This window comes from Halichoerus grypus, chromosome 5 (genome assembly GCF_964656455.1).
Source record: "Halichoerus grypus chromosome 5, mHalGry1.hap1.1, whole genome shotgun sequence".
Lineage (NCBI taxonomy): Eukaryota > Metazoa > Chordata > Mammalia > Carnivora > Phocidae > Halichoerus > Halichoerus grypus.
In genome coordinates this window covers 41810102-41825066 of record NC_135716.1, presented here as the reverse complement: position 1 = coordinate 41825066, position 14965 = coordinate 41810102, and the positions used below count along the sequence as shown (strand labels likewise).

General features: G+C 41.4%; 1 protein-coding gene across 9 annotated transcripts in view; it reads right to left on the bottom strand.

Moving 5' to 3' along the window:
- LOC118518598 (uncharacterized) overlaps nt 1-12259 on the bottom strand; it is a 284505-nt gene extending 272246 nt beyond the window's left edge. For 5 of the 9 annotated variants that reach the window (XM_078072234.1, XM_078072231.1, XM_078072235.1 and 2 more), the window contains exon 1: nt 11431-12259. In XM_078072234.1, the coding sequence (XP_077928360.1) occupies nt 11431-11623 (193 nt within the window). In that variant the 5' untranslated portion in view covers nt 11624-12259. The remainder of the gene's footprint in view (nt 1-11430) is intronic. The other 4 variants (XR_013447795.1, XR_013447794.1, XR_004908781.2 and 1 more) reach the window with 4 other exon arrangements.
- Nucleotides 12260-14965: the final 2706 nt, after the last annotated feature.

Here is a 14965-nt window from a genome sequence, read left to right as displayed (position 1 = left end):
CAGAGCCAGTCACTTGAAAAATTGGGGTTTGGGTACACTGTGTCTTTGGCAGGCCAGTGTCTTTTTTTACACATGTAAGAGGCCTGCCTTTCTCCCACCAGGGACGCCCACTCTGCCACCCTAATCTCAGTCATGACCTATTCCACGCTTACCCCTCCAAGTAGTCTGACTGTTGCCTGCTCTCTACCTCATTATCACAGCGTACCTACTTTGTGGGGCTCATTCTTACAGAAATATCCTTTCGTGGAGGCACTGAGACTAAGTGGAAAGAACATGGGCTTTGGAGCTCAACACCTCAGAGTTTAAATCCTAGCTATGCAATCCATAGCTGTGTGACTTTTGGCAAGTTACTTAACCTCTCTGAGATGCAGTCTCCCTGGATTAAATAGGAACAATAATTTCTTCCGCCTTTGTTGATAGGAGGTTTAAATATAATAAATGCAAAGGGGTTTTTACAGAGGCTGGTATATAGTAAGTACTTAATAAATGAAGAAATGGTAGCTATAATAATTAATATGTTAATCTAACTTTCAGTCTGGAAAATGTCTGATCGACAAATAAATGTAAACATATAAAGAGTTGATATAAGCTTGACACTAAAGCTATCAAAGAGCATTTTTGGCCTAGGGTTATTATAGTTCAAGAAATACCACACAGACCTTTACCTCTCTTTTTGCATCCTAAGATCAGGCTTGATCTTAGGTTCCAAGTTCTAAAAACACTGGTTATAAATTAGAATGAGATGAACACGCATTCAGAAAGAAGGCACGAAAAAGGCAAAAGCAATCCATGAATCAAGAAATTTAGTTACTTTTTCAACAAAATTGCCTTCAGGTCGGCAAACTTTTATAAGGTACTTCCTGCCAGACCCCGGGAACATGGAGATGACTAAACCATGCTCCCTGATAGCAAGGAGTTGGCACACCAGTGAAGGACCGTTCGCCTAAGCTGCAGTCCAGGAAAGGTTTTCCAATAAAGATGACACCTGAACTGTCTTGAAAAATGAATCCAAATTATCCATGTGAAGAAAGATGGGAGGGCAACCACTGCAGGCACAATGAACTGCTTGAGGAGAAGCATGAAATACTAGGGTGTGTGCAGAGAAGCATCCAGCAATAAAGTGTTATGAGAACATCAAATGTGCAGCGGAATGGCAGCAAAGGAGGTCTGAGCAGGGCACAGGACACAGAGGGCCTTATCAACTGTGCTAAGAAGCCTGCCCTTCGTTCTCTCTGTGGTGGAAGTACATGGAAGGGAGCTGCCCTGAATGGATTTGGTCTTAAGGGTCAGGATCACTCTGGCTGCCGTGTAGAGGTCAGCTTGGGGACGGGGTTAGAGGCAAGGGGTGTGAGAGTAGAAGCAGGAACATGAGTTAGGCTTGAGCTGCAGAAACCCAAGAGCGAGCACAAGCACAAGAGCTTCTGCTGGGAGATGCTATAAGAGGACAGATCCAAGAAATGCTTAGAAGGTAAAATCAACAGGTTACACATAAAACCGTGAAGAAGTAAATGAGTATCAAAATGTCAGCCTTTGACTAATGGTTTCCAAATACTCGCCGTAGTCACAAGTACTAAGTTCCCTCCAGTAACAGCAGGTCCTGATTTGCCATCTATGAATCCATGTCTTTACTCACTAAACCAAGCCCATTTGTTTAATGAGATATTTTAAATTACTATTGTCAATTTTCAAGAAGTACATGGAGCTTTGGAGCTGGACACACAGCTAGACTCCAAAAAGATGTTTCCTTTTTTGTGTGTGTGTTAGGTCCTATTTCTCCAAGTTTTAAATTAATTAATGCAGATAATAAGACTATGTCCACACACTCAAATTATTTGACAATCTTAAATAAGATGACAAATGTTCTTGATCAAATAATCATTTTTAACAGTGTTGTAAACACCAAATTGACTCATCAATTCAATCAAGATGGCTGAATTAGCTGTCCTGTTGACACAGTTTCTTGTTAAAAAACAAAAATGATCTGCCATTGCACAACAGCCAAATGTTCTTATGCATTGGGGTGTGATGCATCAAAAAACAAACAGAATTTTACAACTAGAGTGCCTAACCAAGTAGCTTTAAGCATTGGTGAGTGATGGGAAAACTTGTAATAGATTTAAAAATCCATTAAAAATTGGTTAATAGCTTTCCCTCAACAATAGCCACACTATTGAATGGAGATGTTCTAATGCATTCATTATTTTTTTTTTTTGCATTCAGTATTTTAAAATATTGGTGTGTTAAATGCCAACCAACAGAGGAATGACTGAAAATGGGTACGAGGTTTCTTTTGGAGGTGATGAAAATATTCTAAAATTAGATTGTAGTGGAGGTTACACAACTCTGTGGATACACTAAAATTCATCGATTTGTACACTTAAAATGGGTGCTTTTTAGAGTATGTAAATTATATCTCAATAAAGCTGTTTTAAAAAGCCAAAAGAAGAAGCGTTTGTAATCACACACCAATCCTCTCTCTCTGAAAAAGAGAGGGATTTCCAAATGAACAACAACCATGGTCTCCTATGTAAAGATTACTTGGAGGAGTAGACATCAGGATCCTGAAGGAGACTATAAATGTCATCACTACCACCACCAACAAAACATGGTGGGTAATTTGAAAAAGATCATCAATATTCTCAGCCCCAAAAGTTTGAAATATTCTTGGAGACATAGCCATGATCACACAAGGCCACAGAAAGAACACAAGGAAAGTCACAGGATGTACATTAGAGGTACCAGCTAAGAACTTCCAGTGGTAAAAGGCCATGTGGGTGCTCTTTGGGGAAACAATGCAGCATCTTGGACTTGCTCTGGGACTTCAATGATGAATATGATGAATTTGAGTAGGCAAAACAAAGCTGGGGCAGAGATGGCATGGAACAAAGGCCAAGAAGTAGAATGATCATGAAAAGGGATAGAGAGGCAGTGAAGAGGTATCTGAGAAAAGGTGCTATCAACTTGGGAAGGGTAGTAAGAATTACACCAGTTGGGTCAAGTTTTTGAAAAATCTACCAGCAACAGAGTCTCTACTTAAATTGTGGGGAAGATGAGGGGAAACACATAAAAAACAAGGTTGACCTAAAACTAATTTGAATTTTGACCTGTCAAACCAGATGGGAATGGAAGAGTAAAAACATTTATTTTAATGCTCAAAAAGAGGAGGCATTGCAGAGGAGGAACTTAGTGACCACAAGGGTTTAGAGGAGGGACAAAAGAGAAGATTCCAAATGGCCACAGGTTTTTAAATCCGAAAGAAGAGCTAAGAGTTTAATACTATAGTTTGGAAGAAAGGTTGGTTTATGTCTGAGATACTGAACTTGAAGACAGATCACCTAAGTGAAATTGTTTTATCAAATCATGACTGGTTATGAGAAACATGAAGGAGAGAAAGAAAGAGCAAACAGTCCCTGCATCCTTTCCTTTCCTTGTCTAATTCTTAGATATAAAGCAGTGGGCTATGTCCCAGAAAATATTCTGAGTCCTCAGAACTTCAGCTTTTAAAGATAATTATTTGGTTTCCTCAAGTACATTTAGTTACGAAACAAAGTATGAATTAACAAGAACTCCAATGTCTTGAGCATATAATTCAACAATTATACATTATTGCTAGTTAAAGCCATTTTCAAGGCATATATGTATTAGTCCCTCAAGAACATTTGCTTTATGTGTTTTTCTTCTAGAAAATTAATAATTTTGGCAATGTGTTTGTGATGTTCTTCCTAACATGTGCTGTAGAAGGATATTGTTGCAATTGCTGCTTTGTGTATTCTGGCTCTCAAAGATGATTTCTCACTTACTAAGTTTAAAATTTAAATCATAGGTTTGGCTATAGCTGTTGCCAGACAGCAATATCACAGAGTTAGGATCAAGTTAAGAAATTTTTGTTGTCATTTTGGATTTCTAATCTAACTTTATTCAGGGAAAAATAACTATATAATCTCAGAATTACAAGCATATGAAGTATAGACTAATATTTTGCTTCCAATGAAGGGTTTTTGCTAGTTCTGAGAGATCTGCAGGGCACGTGCTATTGAAACAGCGCATTCCCAAGCTAAGCAATAAATCTAGAATTGACAGCTACATAAATCCATCATCAAGTCAGGGAGGCACCATGTTCAGCATGTAGACATTTGGGTAATTTGAGAACAGGAGGGCAACAGTGAAATGACAGGACCTCACATCACCAGATTTGAGAGTATATGGGAGATCTTTAAGTGTTCTATTTTTTTTTTTTTAAGATTTTATTTATTTATCCGACAGAGAGAGCAAGAGAGTACAAGCAGGGGGAACAGTAGAGGGAGAGGGAGAAGCAGGCTTCCCGCTGAGCAGGGAGCAACTTGGGGCTCAATCCCAGGACCCTGAGATCATGACCTGAGCCAAAGGCAGACACTTAACGACTGAGCCACACAGGCGCCCCTAAGTGTTTGAAATTCTAATCACAGAGCTCATCAAAAGTGTAACTTATCTCTTAAAATATATTTAGATTACTGGCTTAAATTGCAGCACCAAGAATTGATTAATTTCTTAAAATCAAATAGACATTTTCCAAAAATGCCAATATGACTCGGGTTTTTGTGAAAAACTGTGAGTTTTAAAGACCTTTTTAAGGAAAGTTAAAACCCTCTTTGGGGCGCCTGGGTGGCTCAGTTGGTTGGGCGACTGCCTTCGGCTCAGGTCATGATCCCAGGGTCCTGGGATCGAGCCCCACATCGGGCTCCCTGCTCGGCGGGAAGCCTGCTTCTCCCTCTCCCACTTCGCTTGCTTGTGTTCCCTCTCACGCTGTCTCTCTCTCTCTCTCTCTCTCTGTGTCAATTAAATAAATAAATAAAATCTTTAAAAAAAAAAACCCTCTTTAATTTATACATTCAGCTTTTTGGTTTTAAGTAGCATTTTGTTACATGGCAAGGGGAAAAACGGAAGAAAGAATTTCCATTTTAAAAACTACATTCAGAATAGAGCTACCATACGATCCAGCAATTGCACTACTGGGTGTTTACCCCAAAGAAACAAATGTAGGGATCCAAAGGGGTACGTGCACCCCAATGTTTATAGCAGCAAAGTCCACAATAGCCAAACTGTGGAAAGAGCCAAGATGTCCATCGACAGATGAATGGATAAAGAAGATGTGGTATATATATACAATGGAATATTATGCAGCCATCAAAAGGAATGAGATCTTGCCATTTGCAACGACGTGGATGGAACTGGAGGGTGTTATGCTGAGTGAAATAAGTCAATCAGAGAAAGACATGTATCATATGACCTCACTGATATGAGGAATTCTTAATCTCAGGAAACAAACTGAGGGTTGCTGGAGTGGTGGAGGGTGGGAGGGATGGGGTGGCTGGGTGATAGACATTGGGGAGGGTGTGTGCTATGGTGAGCACTGTGAATTGTGTAAGACTGTTGAATCACAGACCTGTACCTCTGAAACAAATAACACAATATATGTTTAAAAAAAAAAAGAAGAAGAAGAAGAAGATAGCAGGAGGGTAAGAATGAAGGGGGGGAAATCGGAGGAGGAGATGAACCATGAGAGATGATGGACTCTGAGAAACAAACTGAGGGTTCTAGAGGGGAGGGGGGTGGGAGGATGGGTTAGCCTGGTGATGGGTATTAAAGAGGGCACATACTGAATGGAGCACTGGGTGTTATACACAAACAATGAATCATGGAACATTACATCAAAAACTAATAATGTAATGTATGGTGATTAACATAACAATAAAAAAATTTTTTAAAAGTACATTCAGTGAAATAAACAAAATTGCACACTGGGAAAACCTGCCCCTAGAGTTACAAAAATTATACATTTATTAATGATAGGATACATTTTCCTCAGAATCTCTGTAATTTTGTTTTCCATGAAAACTCTTCAGATACCTCCCATGAAGGCACCTTTGAGACATTTACAAAAGTAGGCAGACCCTTCTGGTGGCAGTATATTTTATTTTTCTATCATGGAGATGTCTATGTCTGCTCTGTAATGTTCCCTTTGGCTTATTGGCACAGCATTAGGGAGAAAATGGCAAACTGTTTCCAGAAAACGGATTCTCATTGCATCCTTTAAGACTGAAGAATGTCTTACAGCTTAAAGAGGAAGGGAAATACACAAAGGAATAAAAATCAAATGCGTTATACAATTTAAAAAGTTTCTTTAAAATATTAGAACTAGAACTTCAAAGGTTTAGCTGGAAGATATTGTCAATTATACAAGTTTTTTTTTTTAAATCCCTTTTCCAAAAGGCAGCGTCTCAACACCTCATGGAGGATGGCATGATTTAATGAAGATCTGTATGGCAGGGAGCTAGTTTTCCCCACACACTGGCATCACAATCAGAAAATAACTCTTCTACAGAGATTTCTAAAATGGGGAAGCACTGTTTGAGTAGTTTACATAAACTTGTGAAACTACTGCCTAGAAGATATGATTATAAACAAGTAAAAATCAAACATTTCTAACTCTAAGGTGGTTCAACGCAGAACTTGATTTAGGGTACCTGGGAACAGGGATGACAACCAGGAAGACCTTTTTAACAGTAAGCCAGCGACATCTACAGTCTGAAAATGGAAATAGTCGTGGAAGCCTTGTCCTACCCAGCATGGGGAGGGTGCTGGGAAAAAGTGGAGAGGCCGTCACAGGTGTAGCTCACTCCGGAAACCTGCATGAGCCTTGGCTGGTGAGAGGTACTGAGTATGGAGTATTCTAAGGAGACCGAGGAGGAGGAAGAGAAGAAAAACAGAAAGAAGAGAGTTACTTTGGCATAAATGATGACCATGTAAAGATACTGGGCCAGGATGAGCCTCTGTAAGAGGTAAGGAAGAATGCAGGATCCTGAGGAAAGTGTAGCCAGCAGGAATTACATTTTCCCTGAGCACTTAGCTCTTTTCAGAGAAAATCTCTCTCCTGTGTTGTTTACTTTATATACACTTCTTTTTTCTCCTTTTTTCCCACCCCTCACCCTAACAGCACCTTCTACAAATCTAGAGCTGGAAATGATCCAAGGTTTTAAAAATTGCTTCATAAATTAAGGAACTTCTGGCTTTAAGACAATACATAAACTTCTACAAATAAACTGATCCTTACAGACCATCTTAGTCTGCATGTAACAGTCAAGGAACTGAAACTAGGACAATGTAGGTGACCTTGGGGTCACCCAGCTGGTGAGTGACAGAACACAAACTGGATAGGAGCTTTCCTCCTGGATTGGGCCCTGTAAGAATCAATTTTCCAGCAAGGAAGCCACACCTACAAAATGTTCCTCAGAAGTTTCCCCACCTCCAGCCCTTTTTTATTTGTTTTGCATATGTTTGGAATTTCAGAGGCTTAATAAAATTATATATTTTCCTCATACATATTTTCCTCACTTTCTCTGAGCTATTTTGAGGAAAATTAGAATTCAATATAAATACATAGCTACAAGAGAAAATAAAATGGGCATATATCTCTAAGTTGATTTATCCAATACAATATGTTTCTGAAAAGAATAAACTGATTTAAATCTAAATTTTGTGGTTTTATGGTCCTTTTTAACACAATGCAACAAAATAAAACACCTAGCTTTTTATCTTTAATTCCCTCTATCTTTATGCAACTTTCTGCCATAACATAGTCATTCACTATAGAATGAAACTTCCTAGGGGGTCAGGAAATAGTCTAATTTTTTTCATAAAGCAAGTACTTTATAGAGTGACCTGGGTGTTTGCCTTTTTGGTAAAGTTCTAAATATTGATTTTGATTAATCCATGTTTTAAAGGAGATTTATTTTCCCTTACCATTCTCTTTTGTAACGATTAAATATGCAATGCCTCTGTAAGTCTGCTACTACATAAGCCAGAAAATCACATCCTTTCATATGTACTTTACCTGCAAGAATAAAGCTCCAAACACACCTTTTTCTTTTAATGAGATATTTAATATATTCACCTTTTCTTTTTCTAGGAGAAAAAATTTCAAATTTCAAAAATTAGCAACCATCAGATTGTTTTCATTGTAATCCTTTTATAAAGCAGACAGAACAAGGCCAGAGTATTTTTCCAAATTCATTCTAGGTAGAGAAGCTGACAAAGTTGAATTTTACCTGAGCCCTATGCGCCTGGAAAACAGCACAGGTTAAAGGAATTTTCCCCTCGCTTTTGTGTTCTGGAAAATGGCTTCCTGCAAAGAACCACCCTTCCCATATGACTCAGATAAAATTCACAGGTGCCCCACTTGTTCACCCTATGACAAGGGCAGCTTTGGCCTCATAAATGATTAGCTGAGACCCTTGTCCCCACTGATTAACTGAAATAAAACACTTGTTAACCAAACTTTGGTTAAGCTTCTCTCCTTTGCTTTGGGGCCCTGAACTTGAGCCCGCTCTCAGCCCAAAACAGCATACAACACCTATTTATGGGTCCCTCCTGGAAAACAGGCTAGTGTCTGGGTAAGGCATTCTCTGACCTTCTGTCCTATATGCCATGCTCTCACCCCACTTCTCTATATCTAGCTCTTGTTAGCCCTGTTCACTCCTCTTATAAAAGAAGCCCTTTGGGCCTAATTCTTGAGACACCTGCAGATCACATGGTCACAGTGTTCTCCCTATTGAAAGAGCCCCCTCACAAAATGCAATAGCCCCATCCCCCCTTGCAATAATCCTTTCAAACAAAGTCTCTCCTTACTAAGTCCGGATTTGCTTTTTATTTGACAAAACCAAGAACTCTAAAGCTGAGGGAAGTTGACTAAATAAAACAGATCGGGATTATAAGATAAAGTCTTCCTACTCTAGAAGCAAAATCATATAATGTAACATAAGGATATTCCTATTTCTCCTATCTTTTCTTTACCCCAAGATAAAATTCCAAAACTTTACAAGGGCATTGCTTCCTGGAAAATATTTGCATTCAACTGAATAGTGAAATTAGTTTTGTTTTTGTTTGGTTGTTTTTTTACAAATTCTACTAAAAGTCCCAGGATTTTCCAAGTTTCATCCTGATATATCAAGTTCCCCAAATGTGCCCAGCCCCAAGCTTACCTTTCAATGAATGAAAGAACTACTTAATTTAGTATTAGCTCACAAAATCTTGCAACTCACTATTTTGCAGTGAGGTGAGAAATCTAAATATCTTTATTCAAAATTCCTGTTAATATACTCAGTACTCAATTGTGTACCAGAACAGAAATCTAATTTTTCCATGACAAAACCACACATTGTAAGACCCAGCGCTACCACAAATCTTCAGGACATTTCTATGGTCAGAACTGACCGATACCATATGCCATATTATATAAACAAATATGTACCAATGGGCTCAACTGTATAAACCACAGGAGGAAATGAAAATGATGAGCTGAACAGATGTCTTAGAAGCATAATCATTTCTCTGACAATCCAGGAAACAAAGACCTATGTATCCCTTTGGTCTGTGAAGATAAGTTGGAAATACTCATATGCCCACTCTTTATTTTTAAAGTATATATTTTGAAACATTAATGAAACAATCAGTTGGCTTCTCATAAACTTAACAGACCCAGGTAAATGTGAATTAATTTAGCTAGTGCCCTTCTACACATGTTGGAAAGAATCATTCATTTCCCTTGACATCAGTTCTAGGCTCAGATCCAATGCCCATATACTCTGATTCATTTCTACTGTATTTATTTAATGCTTCTATTTATTTATTCCTTTATTTGTTAAATATTTATTGGACACCTACTGTGTGGTAAGCACTAGGGATACCGTTCTGAACAAAATACATTAAAATTCTGTCCTCATGGAATTGTAATTTAGATAGAAAATGAATCAGATAAATGAGTAAAATACAGAAAATGCTAGATGTTAAAGGTACTAAGGAGAAAAAAATAAAGCAAGAAAGGGAGCTACAAAATACTGAGGGGCAGAAGGATTTTAGGCAGTGACAAAGTGATTCTGGAGTCAAGATCTCAAGGAGGTGAAGGACCTAGCCATGCAGGTATCTGGAGGAAGGGAATAGCAGGTGCAAAGGCCTAGAGGTAGGAACACTGTTACATACAGAGCTAAGCACTGCAGAGGATATAAAGACGAGTAAGTTCAAAGAGCTAAGACTCTAGTAAGGAAGCTTAGAATACAAATGTACTAAAACTAGTATCAAGTAGACTGTTTTAAGAGTTGGAAGAGAGAGGGGCGCCTGGGTGGCTCAGTTGGTTAAGCGACTGCCTTCGGCTCAGGTCATGATTCTGGAGTCCCGGGATCGAGTCCCGCATCGGGCTCCCTGCTCAGCGGGGAGTCTGCTTCTCCCTCTGACCCTCCCCCTCTCATGCTCTCTGTCTCCCATTCTCTCTCTCAGATAAATAAATAAAACCTTTAAAAAAAAATTAAAAAAAAAAAAAAAAAGAGTTGGAAGAGAGATACAAACGCGATTCCATAGTAATTCAGATTCCATGGCAATAACATAGTTGGGAAAGTTCAGCAGGCAGGGTGAGGTGGGGTTACAGTGGGGTCCACGGAGGAGTCCCAATCTGTGAGGAGTTTGTGCAAAGCCATGTCGGCCACTGAAGCGGCATGCATGGGGCCAACTTAACATAGGACCAAAATAGGGGGAAAATAGAAATGTTAAATACCATGTTGACTCATAAATATTGTGTATGTATGTTACCTAAGTCTATACATAAAAGTATTATTCAGTCTGTTATACATAAAATGTTTGGACATAGACTAAATAGATCGTATTTCCCTATGCATAAAACTTGCCTTGGCCCCTCAAATGTATCTATGAAATGGGCGTCTTCTTACATTTATCTGAGAAAAAGAAGTGAAAAAATTCTTTGTCAAATATAAAGCCTTATAAATGGAGGCAGCAGGAGGGGTAGGAAATGGCATCCGGCTGTTGATTCAGAACCCAGAAGAGTCCAGGTAACTATTTTCTCTCGCCTTGGCAGGAGACACCCAGTTAGCGATACCCTGAAGCCTGCTTTCCTGCCCCGCTCCCTCCCCTCCCGCTGTCGGCCTCGGACGGACCGCGGCCGCCCTTCCCACGTGCCGAGCCCCCGCGGGGCCCCGGGCGCCAGCCTGTCCTCCTCCCCCTCCCAGCCCCCTCCCAGCCCCCTCCTCCTCCCCCTCCCAGCCCCCCCCTCCCTCCTCCTCCTCCCCCCTCCCTCCTCCCCCTCCTCCGCGCAGCCCCCGCGGGCGCCCGCTCCTTCCGTCGCCGTTCCGGCCGGGCCGTGGGCCCCCCAGGGACTGAAACCCGCTCACCCCGCGGCGGGGAAGACAAGTCATCCAAGGTTAGGAAACGGTGGGACCAGAGCTACCGGGGCGGCCCCCGCGGCTGTGGCGTCGGCCGAGAGGAGGCAGGGAGGCCCCGGGAGGCGGCGGGGACCCCCAGGACCCGCAGCGTGAGCGCGGACGGCGGCCCCAACCCCCGCCCTACTCTGCAGAAAATGGGCCAAGGACGTCATCCCCGGGACGTTACCCCGAAGTGTTCCTACGGACTGGCGGTTACACACGTTGTCCTTGGAGCGCACGGGCTGTCTGTAAAGAGCTAACTGTGCGAAACCCACCTTGGGTGGCGGCCCGGGAGCAGGCGCTTGGGACATCAGGCGTCGGAGCCCGGCCGCTGCGGGAGGAGGCCGGCAGTGTGAGAGGGAGCTGCCCTCCCACCCCATCCCCGCCCCGGGCGGCGGCCCGGTCCCCCTCCCCCCACCCCTTCCTCCCCGCCCCGCCGCCGGCCTGGGGGGCAAAGTTCACCTGACCGTGCTGCCCCCGACTTTCCACCCCGCAGGCAGCCTTGCCCTTCTCCCAGGGCAGTGCTTGTATTCCTCACTTGGACTGGTGTCTCTGCCTGCCGCCGAATGAACAATTATGAATTCCCTGTGCTTCAAAACGTCCATCAGAATGTTAGGGATCCTGTGCCCCCCACGCCGATGGTTTCCATCTGATTTGGGGAAATAAGCTCTAAGTCTCCGTTTTACCATTAGACCATCTAAAAATTGAGTTGCTCTTTATTAACATTCCCTAAGGACCAAATGCCCCATTCTGCTATTCTGTGTGTGATCCCTTAAAAAAGCTCTAAAAGTACCCCCCAAATCTTCACCTACAGTTCTAGCGAATTACAGTTGACCCTTGAACAAGGTGGGAACAAGACCTTTGAACTGTGCTGGTCCACTTATACCTGGATTTTTTTTTTTTAATAAACACAGTACAATACTGTAAACTTTCTCTTCCTTATGATTTTCTTAATAACATTTTCTTTTCTCTAGCCTACTTTATTATAAAAATACAGTATATAATACATATACAAAATATCTGTTAATTCACTTTATGTTACTGATCAACAGTAGGCTATTAGTAGTTAAGTTTGGGGAGATTTTTTTTTTTAAAGATTTTATTTATTAGAGAGAGAGAGAGACTCTGCATGAGCAGGGGGTAGGGGCAGAGGGAGAGGGAGAAGCAGACTTGCCGCTGAGCAGGGAGCCCAACCTAATGGGTGCTGAAGGCAGTCGCTTAGCTGACTGAGCCACACAGGCACCCCAAGTTTGGGGGGATTCAAAAGTGTGGGATTTTGACTGCACAGAGTCAGTGCTTAACACCTGCGCTGTTCAAGGGTCAACAGTATACCTCTTACAACTCAGGAAACCTAAATTATTATTTAAGTTAGTCATCTTTCCACACCACTGTCTTCCTTTTTGAATCTTTAAAAAATATTTTATATACATGAATTTTAAATTCCATTTCTAATGAACAAAAAAGAAATTCCATTTCTAAGCGACTCAGTTTATTTGTAAAGAATATACATATTCTGGCAACTTAAAATATTATAAAGCCAAAGTGGAAATATATTAGGGATACTGATATTTAGATCAAGATTCAGATCAAGATGGTGTTCTTTCTGTAAATTTATCATTTTAAAGAAATATTTTTAAATGTTACTTTTAACAAAGTAATTTTATTCTAAAAGATTAAAGAAATGTGCAAGGAAGACTTCCATTTACTTATCTTGAAGCTTATTAACTACAATTAAACAGTTCAAAAAGATCTCTGGATTTTTTTCATCTGCCCTACACATAGTTCAAAAGCAATCATTTGCTGCCCCCTGGCTGTAAAGAAATTCCTTATCTTTCCATAAAACTACTATCATTAAAAGAAAAAAATTACTGTAAATTGAAAAAGTGTAGTGGAGAATTTAGGAAATGTATCACCTCCTATAGATACGAGGGTACTAATTAATACTGATTAGTAATCTGAACTTTTAGATCAGACCAACTGGATTCAAACCGCATTCTGCCCTATATGAGCTGTGTGACCTTAGTATTTGAACTTCCCTCTTCATTTCCTAATCAGTATTGAAGTGGGAAGGTGAGGGGTTCTTGTCTCACGGAGTCGAAGAATAAATCTCTCAGACATAGGACAGTGAGTAAAGCGATAAAGTTTTATTAAGCAAGGATATAGAAAAAGCTGTCAGGACTGAGAGTGGTACGGACTTGGTTGCCAGTGGGGGTTGTTAGGGTTGGTCTTTTATTGAAGGCTGACCGGGGAACTGAAATCCTTTTAACATCTCCACCGATAGCACCATTGAGTAAGGGCTAGTGATAACACTTTTAATGGCTTACTTCCTTTTTAGGGTCTGGTAATTCTTTGTTGGTCCCAAGTGACTGTTTTAACAAGACCCCACCTCTGACACCTAGGGCATGGTGGTCTGGTGTGTTTTCTTTTTTTTTTTTTTTTTTAAGATTTTATTTATTTATTTGACAGAGAGAGAGATAGCGAGAGCAGGAACACAAGCAGGGGGAGTGGGAGAGGGAGAAGCAGGCTTCCTGCCAAGCAGGAAGCCCGATGTGGGACTCGATCCCAGGACCCTGGGATCATGACCTGAGCCGAAGGCAGACGCTTAACGACTGAGCCACCCAGGCGCCCTCTGGTGTGTTTTCTTATCTCTGGTTTCCTTACACCTCCCGGGAGTTTGGGATTTCTCTGAGCCTGATCCCATAGCGCCCTACCTATCTCTCCCTACCTAGCCTGCCTGTCCCTTGCTCATGAAGATAATAAGAAAAATAATACCTACCTCATACAGCTAGTGTGAGAATTCAACGGGCTCATATAGTGCCCCAAGTGTTTGGCTCAACTGTTAGGTTGGACGCCATGCCTGAAAGCAGCCATGAGGAACTGGAAAACCGTCCTCCACTGCGACACCAACACTGTTAATCTTGGACCCTGCTCTGTTTTTCCCTTTTGTCGTAGCACTTAACACCTTCTAACATACTACAGAATTGGATAACTTACAACGTCTATTCTTGGCCTACACCTCATCACCGTGTAAACTCCAAGGGAATCTGTTCTCTGACCCCTGCCTAGCACCGTGTCATAGTCCAGCACATATTGGGTACTTCATGCATATTTGCTATTGAATAAATTCGCTGCTGTCATTTTGTCAATAGTTGCAGAACCCGAGGCTCTTAGGGTTGCAAGCAGTTTTCAAGAACAGCACCTTCACGCATCAGCCTTTTGTGACAGACGTACTCTGTGCCCGACATTGTTAAAGGGACATGGTATACAAAATGTCTGCGGCACAATTTGCCATCCAGGAGCAAACAAGCACAAAAAACAATTTCGGTACAATCTCAACACTGTAATAAAGAATAAAATGTGGAGGACTGAAAACAAGAGTGTAAATCTCTCCAGGGGAGTCAAGAGACAACTGAGCGAGGATGAGAGATGCTCTCTGGCCAGAGAGCCCGGGGTATGTCCCAGCATAGGAGCAGCTTGAAACAGACCCCTGGCAGAGCACTGTGTGTCTGGGGGACACAGAGGAACATAGCTTGGGATGGGGTAAGGTGATTTAGTACGTAATTATCGGCCGACATGCCCTCAGGTGCACAAGGGCGGTGTTGCGATTATGGGTGTTGACAGTTTTAGGTTTGGTTTGGCCTGGTTTGAACCAGGCAAAGCAGCAAACTGAGAGGAAGGGTCCCAGTGAGGGGTGGTGACCAGGCTAACTGAGGACAAATTGC